The sequence below is a fragment of the Somniosus microcephalus genome, chromosome 8, assembly GCF_052327205.1.
Source record: "Somniosus microcephalus isolate GS21.2 chromosome 8, FLI_Smic_1.0, whole genome shotgun sequence".
Classification (NCBI taxonomy): Eukaryota; Metazoa; Chordata; class Chondrichthyes; order Squaliformes; family Somniosidae; genus Somniosus; species Somniosus microcephalus.
The window spans coordinates 216,274,080-216,287,475 of NC_140994.1; the positions used below are offsets into that span (position 1 = coordinate 216,274,080).

Sequence of the window (13,396 nt, forward strand, 5' to 3'; positions counted from 1 at the left end):
TGACTGTCCTGCTTGGGTTAAAGCGCATGCGAAGAGGCAGACAACTTCAACCCTCCCCAACCTGCACTTAGACGCTTTCCGCAAACGCTTCACCCTTTTCAATTGATTTCCTTTTTTGGCGGGGGGGGGGGGGGCGCGGGGAGTTGAAAGATTTGCATAAAATCCAAACACGGTAAATAAAGCGACATTGTACATTTAAAAACAGAGTGTGTGCCAAATCTTCTTGGGGAAACATGTTTTTAAAATAGTAAAACTGATTTGCACAGAATGCATCCTAAACCGACCCTGAAACCAAGAAGGAACGTTTCTCATAAATCTCAAAAATTGTTACTAAACTTGAATCTAACTGTGTGGTATTCTATTCCCAACGTCCTTTCTTAACAAGTAGAGCTGCCGATTGCTTTGCAGTGACCTTGCTTGTTCAGAAAAATGGGTTTCTGCTATTTCCTTTCTGTTAATGCAGGTAAGAGTAATGAAGGCGTACGAGTGGCTAAATGTGTACGAGATCTGTCTCAATTTTGACATCAGCAAGTTAGAATCAATTGGTTTTTAGTAAGGGAGACACATTATGTGTGTAATAAAACCAAGTTTTAAGAGGGGACTGTTCCGATTACTAAACACTTAACAATAGAAGTCATCAGTGCAGAATCGTTTCATTTGGCTCAGGTGAATGAAAATTGTCGTTGTTGTAAAATTTGCCCACGGACACAAGTCATGCTCAGAGAAGTTTGTGGCCCACCAGTACAAATAAAAATTAGAGGGACTATTGTTTCTAACTGCCCTGTTTCCTGTTCCTTAATAATGGAATCCAGCATTTTCCTGACGACTGATGTCAGGCTAACTGGCCAGTAGTTCCCTGTATTCTCTCTCCCTCCTTCTTGAATAGCGAGGTTACATTTGCTACCTTCCAGTCTGCTGGGACCATTCTAGAATCTAGGGAATTTTGGAAGATCACAACCAATTCATCCACTATCTCTGCAGCCACCTCTTTTAGAACCCTAGGATATAGATCATCAGGTCCAGGGGATTTGTCGGCTTTTAGTCCCATTAGATTCTCTAGTACTTTTTCATTACTGATATTAATTACTAAGTTCCTCACTCTTATTAGCCCTTTGGTTCCCCACTATATGCTTTTTGTGTCTTCTACTGTGAAGACAGATACAAAATATTTGTTTAAAATCTCTGCCATTTCCTTATTCCCCATTATAATTTCTCCTGTCTCAGCCTCTATGCGACCAACCCTTGCTTTTGCTACTCTCTTTTTTACATATTTGTAGAAGCTCTTACAATCTCTTTTTATATTTCTTGCTAGTTTACGCACATATTCTATTTTCTCATTATCAATTTTTTTGGTCATTCTTTGCTGGTTTCTAGAACTTTCCCAATCCTCAGGCTTACTACTATTCTTCGCAACATTATAAGCCTCTTCTTTTAATCTAATACTAACCTTAATTTCTTTAGTTAGCCATGGATGGATCACTTTTCCCATGGAGCTTTATTTCTCAATGGAATGTATATTCGTTGAGAATTTTGGAATATTTCTTTAAATGTTTGCCATAGCCTCGCCCTTCCCTAGCTCTGTAACTGCCTCCAGGTCTACAACCCTCAGAGATATCTGCGCTCCTCTAATTCTGACCTCTTGCGCATCCCCAATTTTAATCACTCCACCACTGGCGGCCATGCTTTCAACTGCCTAGGCCCCAAGCTCTGAAATTCCTTCCCTAAACCTCTCTATCCTCCTTTAAGATACTCCTGAAAAACCTACCTCTTTAACCAAGCTTTTGATCATCTGCCCTAATATCTCCTTATGTGGCTTGGTGTCAAATTTTGTTTGATAATGTTCCTGTGAAATGCCTTGGGATGTTTTACTACATTAAAGGCGCTATATCAATACAAGTTGTTGTTACAACAGAGACTACACTTCAAAAAGTACTTCATTGGCTGTAAAGCACTTTGGGACGTCCAGTGGTTGTGAAAGGCGCAATATAAATGCAAGCCTTCCTCTCTTTTTTTCTTTTAAAAGAAGCCAAGATTTTGGTTCCAGACAAGGGTACCTGACCAAATATTTGACCTGTTGTAGGAAAAAGTTACTCTTGGTCAATTAATCAGTTTATGAGGAAAACTGGGACAGTTTACTTTTTAAACCCTCAAAAGGACTGATTCGTGCCTAAAGCTGCCAATTGAACAGAGGAAATTTAACCATTTGCAAACAGTTATTTCTACTGAAGAAAATAGGAACAGCACCCTTGCCTTTTACAGAAACATTCCAGCAAAGTGTTTTAAAATTCCACCTAGCTTTTATGCTTCTGTATATCCTTTAATGCATAAAGAATCATTGTAGTGACTTTAATCTGTATATGAAGGTCCCGCTGACTTTTGTTTAACTAAAGCAAAGATAGCAAATTACAAATGAATAAATATGTCTCTTAAAGAATACAAAAAATAAACGCATTCTGAACAATCACATTCTTCTTTCAAGTATATATGGATAATAGTGTACAACTTACCAACACTTGTTTTTCTAGTTGAAAGGGAAACTGTGTGCTTGGGGGTTTTATCCTAGAAAATTCTGATGCATATTCAATCTTTAGTGGGTCTGCAAAATTAACTTTCTTCTTGCATTTTGTTACCTGCCTACTTGATGGTTCTTCATTCATCTTAAAAAAGAGGTCATAGGTAACATTAACAGTTGTCAAAAGTCATCTATAAAGGAATTACACATTGAATTAAAACTCTAATACAAACAGAAAATACTGCAGATGCTGGAAATCTGAAATAAAAACAGAAAATGCTGGAGATACTCAGCAGGTCAGGCAGCATCTGTGAAGAGAGAAACAGAGTTAATGTTTCAGGTTGATGACCTTTCGTCAGAACTGGAAAAAAGCAGGAAATGGAACAGATTTTTAAGCAAGTGTAGGGACTGGGAAAGGGGGGAGGGGATGAAAGAACAAACGGGACGGTCTGTGATAGGATAGAAGGCAGGAGAGGTTAAGAGACATTGAGAGATATTCAAGGCAAAAGGAGATGGTAATGGGACAGGTTAAGAAACAGAGGATGGGTTTAGATGAAGTGTGAATTGCGCTGGCAGAATGAAAGACAGCTGCCATGTGGGAGAGAAGAAAAAAAAAGACACAAACAAAAAGTGTGGGTGAAAAATATATATATGATAGGGACCGAGGTTATGATCTGAAATTGTTGAACTCTATGTTGAGTCCAGAAGACTGTAAAGTGCCTAATCGAAAGATGAGGTGCTGTTCCTCGAGCTTCCGCTGAGCTTCAGTGGAACAATGCAAGAGGATGGTGAGGTCCGAGTGGGAGTGGTACATAGAATTAAAGTGACAGGCGACCGGAAGCTCGGGGTCCCCCTTACGGACTGAACGGAGGTGTTCCGCAAAGCGGTCACCCAATCTGCGTTTGGTCTCCCCAATGTAGAGCATCGTGAGCAGCGAATACAGTATACTAAATTGCAAGTAGTACAAGTAAATCACTGTTTCACCTGGAAGGGGTGTTTGGGACCCTGGACAGTGGGAAGGGGGGAGGTATAAGGGCAGGTGTTGCATCTCCTGCGCATGCACAGGAAGGTGCCGGGTGATGTGGAAGGGGTGTTGGGGGTGATAGAGTGGACTAGGGTGTCGCGGAGGGAACGGTCCCTTCGGAATGCTGAAAGGGGAGGTGAGGGGAAGATGTGTTTGGTGGTGGGATCACGCTGGAGCTGGCAGAAATGGCGGATGATCCGTTGAATGTGGAGGCTGGTGGGGTGAAAGGTGAGGACAAGGGGAACTCTATCGTGGTTCCGGGAGGGAGGGGCAGGGTGAGGGCAGAAGTGCAGGAGATAGAATGGACACGGTCAAGGGTCGTGTCAACCACAGTAGAGGGGAATCCTTGGTTGAGGAAAAAGGAAGACATGTCGGAAGCACTGGTATGGAAGGTGGAATCGTCAGAGCAGCTGCAGTGGAGACGGAGAAACTGGGGGAATGGAATAGAGTCCTTACAAGAAGTGTGTTTGTCAATAACCTATCCCCAGAGATGGAGATGGAGAAGTCGAGGAAGGGAAGGGAAGAGTCGGAGATAGACCATGTGAAGGTGAGGGAAGGGTGGAAATTGGAAGCAAAGTGAATGAAATCATCTAGTTCAGGGCGAGAGCAGGAAACGGCACCGATACAGTCATCAATGTATTGGAAAAAGAGGTGAGGAAGGGGACCTGAGTAGGACTGGAACAAAGAGTGTTCCATATATCCCACAAAAAGGCAGGCATAGCTAGGACCCATGGGGGTTCCCATAGCAACACCTTTGATTTGAAGGAAGTGAGTGGAATCAAAGGAGAAGTTGTTCAATGTGAGAACAAGTTCAGCCAGGCGGAGGAGGGTGGTGGATGGGGACTGGTCGGGCCTCTGTTCAAGGAAGAAGCGGAGCGCCCTCAGGCCATCTTGGTGGGGGATGGAGGTGTAGAGGGATTGTACGTCCATAGTGAAAAGGAGACGGTTGGGGCCAGGAAACTGTTAAAGTGGCGGAGGGCGTCAGAAGAGTCACGGATGTAGGTGGGAAGAGACTGGACAAGGGGAGAAAAAATAGAGTCGAGATAGGAAGAGATAAGTTCCGTGGGGCAAAAATAAAAACTCTACATGGGAAGATTTGCTTTGTGTGGTAGATGTAGCAAAATTATAAATGCATTCTTTATAAACACATTTATGATTTTTCTATACCCAGAGTAAATTGTCTTTATATTAATTTAAAAAAATTAAATGTTCATAACTTAAAAAAACTAGTCACAAGTGAGTATCGAATCATACTACATCAGTAAAAGTGTCATCGCAATGTAACATACAATATCCAGTGTTCCGTGTCTTTTTGAAAATCTGTAATGTGCTTCAAGGCACTGGCTAAGCACTGCTGATTTTTGAAAGAACTTGGCCTAGAAATTGGGTTCTGGTCTTGCCAGGGCTGTAGCGCCAGAAAGTTTGCGCCAGCGGTAATGCGGCAGCGCGCGACGAAAATTCGGGTGCGCCGGGCCCAGACGGCGGCGGGCGCTAAAACCCTCCTTTAGCGCCTCAAAACGGGCGTGAACTTGGGTTTCCCGGCGCTAATCCCCCGCTGCGGCACCCGATGCAGTGCGGCAGGCGGGGGAACTGCAGGCCTCCTCCTCCTGTTGAGGAGCTGCCTGCAGCCGACAACTGTCCGGCGGATTGACCCGACATCTGAGCCCGGCACCTCGGGGAAGTGCCGGGCTCGCATGAGACACTGATCAGGGCCGCGGGGGGGGAATGCAGGAGTCCGGGAAGGGAGGTGCGGGCAGGCGGCTGCCGGGAACGCGGCCGGCCGCCGCTCCACCTTTATGCGCCGGCGCACACTGGGGGAAGACTCTGTTGCCAGAGTCTTAGTTGCGCCTGCCACGGGCGAGGCGGGCGCAACTGAATTTCGGCTTGGGGCCGGGTTACCACGGCAACCGGGACGCTGCGCACACCGATGACGTCATCGGTGCCGGCGCAGCGCTACCGGTGCAACGCCGATTTAGGGCCCCAGGGAATTTCTCAACTGGCCATAACTCCGGCGCTAGGCCCTCTAGCGCCTCAAATGCGGCACTAAGCCTACCGAATTTCTAGGCCCTTGTGTTTATATAGCCCCTTTCATGACCTCAGGGTGTCTCAAAGTGCTTTGCAGCCAATTAAGTACTTTTGAAAGTAAGTCACTGTTGTAATGTAGGGAAACACAGCAGCCTATTTTTACACAGCAAAATCCCCAAAACAGCAGAGATAATTGATCACATAATTTGTTTCTTTTTGGTGGTGGTAGTTCAGGGATAAATGTTGGCCAGGACATACTAACATAGCAATAGTTTAAAGCAGGAAAAGAACTTCAGTCCATCTAGCTCACCTATCTACTGTATTTCCTTGGTATATTTCTAATAACTCTGAATCCTATTTGTTGATGAAAACCTATCTAGTTTATTCTTGAAACATATTAGGGTTTCTTATTCTATCACCTGTGCCAATAATCTGTTCCATATACTTACCACCCTTTTAGTAAAACAAGTTCTTCCTGCATTACCTATTTTATTTTGTAAATATGACCCCTTTGTGCTTAAATTCTTTACATGACAAAAAAGCTTACATGGGTACAATTTCTCCAAGCCTTTTATAATTTGAAACACTGCTAACATATCTCCTGTTAGTCTTCTCTTTTCAAGATAGAAAAAAGACCCAGGGTAGTCAATTTTTCTTGTGTCATTCCCTCAAGTTCTAGGATCAACTGTGTAGCACTTCCAACAACTGAATATCTTTATTGAAAGAGAGACATAAATTGCAGTGCTCCAGATGTGGTCTCACTACAGCCAAATACAGATTTAAAATGACTTCTCCGGATTTATATGTTATACCCCTTGCGATGCATCCCAACATTCTGTTTGCTTCAGAAGTGTTGTCTGGAGGGCTTCCTACCTCCTGGGGGAAACAGCCTCCTCTTACTGACTGCCTGGACCAGAACCCCCAAAGTTGCATCAGAGAATCTGAGTGTCCTATCTGCAGCTCTTGCAGCCATGTCTGCCATTCTCAAGTCTTTCCGCCAAAGTGCCCTTTCAAGAGGTGCAGGCTGCTTTAACATGTGTCAGTGATGCCTGATTCCCTTCCCCCACCCGAACAGACGTGCAGCCAATCAGCAGTGTGGGTAGTGTTGGCTGCACGCCAGTCTTGTTATAATGAGATCCCAGCACCAATTTCCTGTAATCCTTGCGATAACGTAAATAGGTGTGTGCAGCGTGTACCCTGCCCTGAGTGCCTGTTTTCGAGCGTGATCAAATTTCTAGGCCAAGGCATTTAAAGCCAGATGCAGTTTAAAAAAAACTATGCCCCAGCCAAATCTAACACCTATGTTGCAAGGATTGTACAAACTTGTTTTTTTAAACTGTAGGTGGTTTGAGGGAAGGAACCAAACCACTTTTGAACAAACACACTCTGTGCGATTTGTTCAGTTAAATGTATGACAAGCAATTATTTTGGAATCCAACCATCAATTATGAGAATACAAACAAGCTGCAGAACTGGTGAAAGGGTACTGGTGAAGTTGTGATTGCTTTTGTTCATTAAATATATTGATAGAAGATAGTCCATCAGTGCGCAATTTTCACATGAATAATAAAGGTATACTAGCCGGTGTGCCGCAGTCAAATAAAATTACAAGAACGATAAGGACTAAGCATATAAAAGTTAGCTATAAACCCATAAAGGAAAAGCTCATTAGATTACAAGTCATTCTTTTTCCCCGCTCAGTTAGATAATATACATTCTACTGTAAATAACTGTATTATATCTCCGTTCAATTATTTGCTTGTTCATTGTTTAGCAAATTCACTTAATATTTTAACCTTATAAGAAGACCGGATGTGACACTATTAATTTCAGAGAGCAGAGGGAGATTATATGGAGGTACAGGATCATTTCCAGCATCTTAAAATAATCAAACAGGGTTAGGCTATTTGGTCTCCCTAAATTTCAAGGCCGGGATAGATGCTCTTGATGGTGTGGGCATTGGAATTTGCCTAAAACAGTGATGACAGTATGAGAGCTTAAATAATTTAGAGTAAGATGGATAGATAAGACCCCAAAACATAACTACCATATCTCATAACTTAACTCATTCAATTATGCAATGTTCCACTAGTTCTAAGGGACCACTTTTGAATGCATTTAGGATCGATCATATGGCACCAGTCATGATGTGTGATAGTTAAATGCAATAGTTATCTATAGTAAGGACCCTAGTGTTCTGGGATTCCACAGATGGTGGAAATACAAAGAGATTTATGCAGCCCCATTTATTTAAACTCTTTAACTAGCTGGTTTTGCAGAAACCCAGAATCCAGTTTAGCAGGTATGGTCATAAATACATGGAGATTAGTGAGTTGTACATCAATGGGTTCGGTGTCAAATTTTAACATAGAAACATAGAAGATAGGAGCAGGAGTAGGCCATTCGGCCCTTCGAGCCTGCTCCGCCATTCAATGAGATCATGGCTGATCATCCAAATTCAGTACCCTGTCCCTGCCTTCTCCCCATATCCCTTGATCCCTTTAGCCTCAAGAAACATATCCAACTCTTTCTTGAATATATTTAATGAACTGGCCTCCACCGCCCTCTCTGGCAGAGAATTCCACAGGTTCACCACTCTCTGGGTGAAGAAATTCCTCCTCATTTCAGTCCTAAATGGCTTACCCCTTATCCTTAGACTATGACCCCTGGTTCTGGACTCCCCGGCCATCAGAAACATCCTTTCAGCATCGAGTCTGTCCAGACCTGACAGAATTTTATAGGTTTCGATGAGATCCCCTCTCAATCTTCTAAACTCCAGTGAGTAGAAGCCCAATCGACACAATCTCTCCTCATACGTCATTCCTGCCATCCCAGGTATCAGCCTGGTGAATCTTCGCTGCACTCCCTCCATGGCAAGAACGTCCTTCCTCAGGTAAGGTGACCAAAACTGCACACAATACTCAAGGTGCGGTCTCACCAAGGCCCTGTACAACTGCAGCAAGACATCCTTGTTCTTGTACTCGAACCCTCTTGCTATGAAGGCCAACTTACCATTTGCCTTCTTAACCGCCTGCTGCACCTGCATGCTTACCTTCAGCGACTGGTGCACAATAACACCCAGGTCTCTTTGCACTTCCCCTTCTCCCAATCTATTGCCAAATAATAATCTGCCTTCCTGTTTTTGCCACCAAAGTGGATAACCTCACATTTATCCACATTATAGTGCATTTGCCATGTTTCTGCCCAATCACCCAACCTGTCCAAATCGTACTGGAGTTTCACGATATCCTCCTCACAGCTTACCCTCCCACCCAGCTTTGTGTCATCTGCAAATTTGGAGATATTACATCCAATTCCCTCGTCCAGATCATTAATATATATAGTGAACAGCTGGGGTCCTAGGACCGATCCTTGCGGTACCCCACTAGTCACTGCCTGCCACTCGGAAAACGACCCGTTTATTCCAACTCTTTGCTTTCTGTCCGCCAACCAGTTCTCTATCCAAGTCAATACCTTGCCCCCAATCCCATGTGCCTTAATTTTGCACGCTAATCTCTTATGTGGGACCTTATCGAAAGCCTTCTGAAAATCCAAATACACCACATCCACTGGTTCTCCCTTATAAATTTTGTTTTATTACACTCCTGTGAAGCGCCTTGGGTGTGTTACTATGTTAAAGGCGCTGTATAAATGCAAGTTGTTGTTGTTGTCGTTTCTGGGTGCCATCTTTTAAATACTGCAATAAAGTACATTTCCCTTTTTCCTAGTGGTGCTAACCAGTCAAGAGCGGGAATACTGCTGGAAGCCCATATTCCAGGAAAATGCATCAGGTCCTACTATTGTCTCATGTGCAGGTGAAGTCCTGCTCTATCGCATTTCGGGTGGGAGGAAGAAAATATAGCCCCATTTCTCTGGAAATGGAGAAGTGTCAATAAGTACTCTTGTAGAAATAATCTTGAAACACCCCTTACAACACCGAATATATTTAATTGGTATATTTTCCCTGGCAAAGTTGCAATTGAAATCAATGGCGGCATTACAAGATACATAACATTTCAACTTATTGCAATGCTAGTTTTCTCTTACTGGTTTCTTCTGTTTTATTGTGGGAGAAGTTGCATGTATCCTTTTCTGTTCAATAGTAATCTCATTGCTCGCTTGTAATTTAGAGACGGTTTTACCTAATTAAAAAATGATAGATGAAAACAGCATAAAAATCAGTTTATGTATTACAGCTACGATCAACATAATTTTATTCAAAATACTGTTCCATATTGCAAAGACTGTATTTATTTTCAGGAGTGTGTTTCATATTACATAGGATTACACAGAAACAGGCCATTTGGCCCAACCAGTCCATGTCAGCGTTTATGCTCCACACGAACCTCTTCCTGTCTCTTAGCATAACCCTCTATTCCCTTTTCCCTCATATGCTTGTCTAGCCTCCCCTTTAAATGCATCTATACTATTCACTTCAACCACTCTCTGTGATAGCGAGTTCCACATTCTCACCACTCTCTGGGTAAAGAAGTTTCTTCTGAATTCCCTATTGGATTTCTTGGTGACCATCTTATATTGATGGCCTCTAGTTATGTTCTTCCCCACAAGTGGAAACATTCTCTCTGTATCCACTCTATCAAAACCTATCATAGTTTTAAAGACCTGTATTAGGTCACCCCTCAGCCTTCTTTTTTCAAGAGAAAAAGTGACTCAACCTATTCATCCTTTCCTGATATGAATACCCTCACATTTCTGGCATCATCCTTGTAAATCTTCTCTGCACCCTCTCCAGTGCCTCTATATCCAGTTTTATACAGTAATATGGCAATCAGAACTGTATGCAGTACTCCAAGTGTGGTCTAACCAAGGTTCGATACAGGTTTAACAGAACATCTCTACTTTTCAATTCTATCCCTCTAGAAATAAACCCTAGTGCTTGGTTTGCTTTTTTTTAATGGCCTTGCTACCCAGTGTCGCAACTTTTAGTGATGTGTATTTGTACTCCTAGATCCCTTTGTTCCTCTACCCCACCTAGACTTGCACCCTCCAAGTGATGTGACCTCCCTATTCTTCCTACCAAAATGTAATACTTCACATTTACTGTGTTGAACTTCATTTGCCAATTATATGCCCACTCTGCAAGTTTATTAATGTCCTCCTGTAACTTGTTGCAGTCCTCCTCAGTATTGACTATCCCCCCCCAATTTGGTGGTCATCCACAAATGTAGAAATTGTGTTTTTGATTCCTAAGTCTAAATCGTTAATGTAAATTGTGAACAGCAGTGGTCCCAGCACGGATCATTGTGGAACACCACTACCCACCTTCTGCCACTGCGAATAACTACCCTTTACTCCTACTCTCTGTCCTGAAGCCAGCCAGCAATCCATTCTGCTACTTGTCCCGACTCCGCATTTTCTGACCCTGTTCATCAGTCTATTATGGGGTAGCTTATCGAAGGCCTTTTGAAAATCCAGATAAATTACATCTACTGCATTACCATTGTCTACTCTCTCTTACCTCTTCAAAAAATTCAATAAGGTTGGTCAAGCAAGACTTTCCCTTTTGAAATCCATGTTGACTATTCATTATTATATTTTTGGTTTCTAGATGTTCTTCTATTTTCTCCTTTAGTAGGGATTCCATTATTTTTCCTACCACCAATGTTAAGTTGACTGGTCTATAATTCCCTGGACATGTTCTATCCCCCTTCTTAAATATCGGTATTACGTTAGCTATCCACCAGTCCTCTGGCACTATACCTTTTTCTAACCAATTATTAAATATGCATAGTAATGACTCTGCTGTCTCCTCCCTAGATTCTTTTAAAATGCATGGATGCAATCCATCCAGACCAGGGGTTTCATCCTCTTTGAGTTTGAGGGGGGAGGTGGGCGGGGTGAGATGCACGAGGAACGGGGCATTTGAGCTGGGGGAGTGTTGTACAGCTGGAGGAGTTTACAGAGATGGCAGGTGTTATGTTCATTAATAGACATTCTTATTATGAACACAGCTAGCTTTTGCTAGCTACTTTTATTGAGCACATGTGGACTTGTACAGCATCTTGTAGAGGCTTCCATTTTGACTGCTGCCTTGTGGGTAGCCTAGCCTCATGGGTAATGTAGTCTTAATATAATATATAGCTGGGTAGTGCAGTCTTATACATACAGCTATATACAGCTCTACGGCTCCACCTAGTGTCCACTATAGAATGACATGCTATTGATCACTACATCCCCCTTTCTTTGAGGTTTAACAAAATCAATATCAATCAACTTTGAAGAAAACAATAAAGATAATATCAGTAACACTTTTGTTAGTGCTCTATAAACATAAACATTTTCAAAACAGTCAACACATTTTCAAAGCTTTACATTGTACTCAAAGATTAAGTCTATCAGGCTCTTTTACTTCACGTGTGGATCTTCTCAACACGGGTAAGTCTGATGTGTCTTCATGAGATTGTTCTGGCGGTGAATGACAAGATGCAGTTGCGGCATTGTCATCAATCTGGTCTTGAATAGTCTCTTGTGTTTTTAGGAGGGAACGGCGGTTCCTCCTGAGAATCTGTCCTTCCTCAGTTCTCACAGTGTATGGCCTTGGTCCTACTTCCTCAAGAACTGTAGCTTTCCTGTTCCATGCATCTGGATCCTCAATCCTGACAACATCATCCTTTGTCAATGGTTTTAGAGTTTTGGATGACTTGTCATAGTATGATTTCTGTTTCAGCTTTAACAGTTGAAGTCTCTATCTCAGTTCCTCACTTTGCTGTTCTTTTGCACAGCAGGGTAGCGTGGTGTGCAACTTGCGACCCATTAGTAGTTCAGCAGGTGAAGAACCACAGTCTAAAGGTGAGGCTCGGTAGCTCAGCAGGGCGAGATAAGGATCAGACTTGCTTTCTGTCGCTTTCTTCAGTAGCTGCTTGAGAACTTGAACACCTTTCTCTGCCTTACCATTTGACTGAGCATACAAAGGACTGGATGTGATGTGCTGAAAGTCATAATGTGCTGCAAACTGTTGCCACTCCTTACAGTTGAAGCACGGACCATTGTCGCTAACGGCAATCCTGAGAATTCCATGTCTGGCGAAGATGGATTTCACATGCATTATGACACTGCTTGCTGTGGTGCTTGAGAGCAGCGCCATCTCAGGATAGTTAGAATAGTAGTCAATCACTATTAGATAGTCTTTACCATTTAAATGAAAAAGGTCCATACCAACCTTTTGCCATGCTGCTGTTGGTATGTCAGCTACTATCATTGGTTCCTTTGCTTGTTTGTTTTGGTGTTTCTGACATGTCTCACATTTGCCTATCATGTTCTCAGTGTTCTTATTTATGCTAGGCCAATAAACAGTGTCTCTTGCTCTCCTTTAGCATTTTTCAATTCCGAGGTGTCCCTCATGAATCCTTTTGAGCATGTCTTGATGTAGAGCCTGTGGAATGACTATTCTGTTCTGTTTTAGTAATAGTCCACTTGCGACACTCAATTCTGACCTTATGTGAAAATATTTTGGACATGAACCTTTTGGCCAACCATGATGAATGTTCTCTATTACTGTTTGTAATACTGTATCTTTTACTGTTTCTTCTGCTATTTGCTTTGATTTTGTAGTGTATGTACCTTTAAGAGCCCCTGTGTACTGTAATACCGGTAGTGACCACTCGGGTATATAAGCCTGTATAGCGTCTTGTATCTTTTAGTTCACCTCCAGACTTTGTTCAGTAAACACCTGTTAAACCACGCCGGCATTCTGTGTCTCCATTAACACACGGATACAACAGTGGCGACGAATTGGAAACGGACTTACCTGCAATTCGGCAGCACCTCAAGGAGATCGATTCCTCAGACGAAGGTCGAACAAAAAAACCCAAAAA

At 42.7% G+C, this 13,396-nt stretch overlaps 1 protein-coding gene across 3 annotated transcripts in view; it reads right to left on the reverse strand.

The window, feature by feature from the left end:
• The window catches only part of LOC147114100 (uncharacterized), a 114,924-nt gene that overhangs the window by 32,307 nt on the left and 69,221 nt on the right, over nt 1-13,396 (reverse strand). For 2 of the 3 annotated variants that reach the window (XM_085995718.1, XM_085995717.1), the window contains exons 10-11: nt 9,609-9,703; nt 2,508-2,657 (exon numbers count right to left, since the gene is read on the reverse strand). In XM_085995718.1, the coding sequence (XP_085851844.1) occupies nt 2,508-2,657; nt 9,609-9,703 (245 nt within the window). The remainder of the gene's footprint in view (nt 1-2,507; nt 2,658-9,608; nt 9,704-13,396) is intronic. The other variant, XM_085995719.1, reaches the window with a different exon arrangement.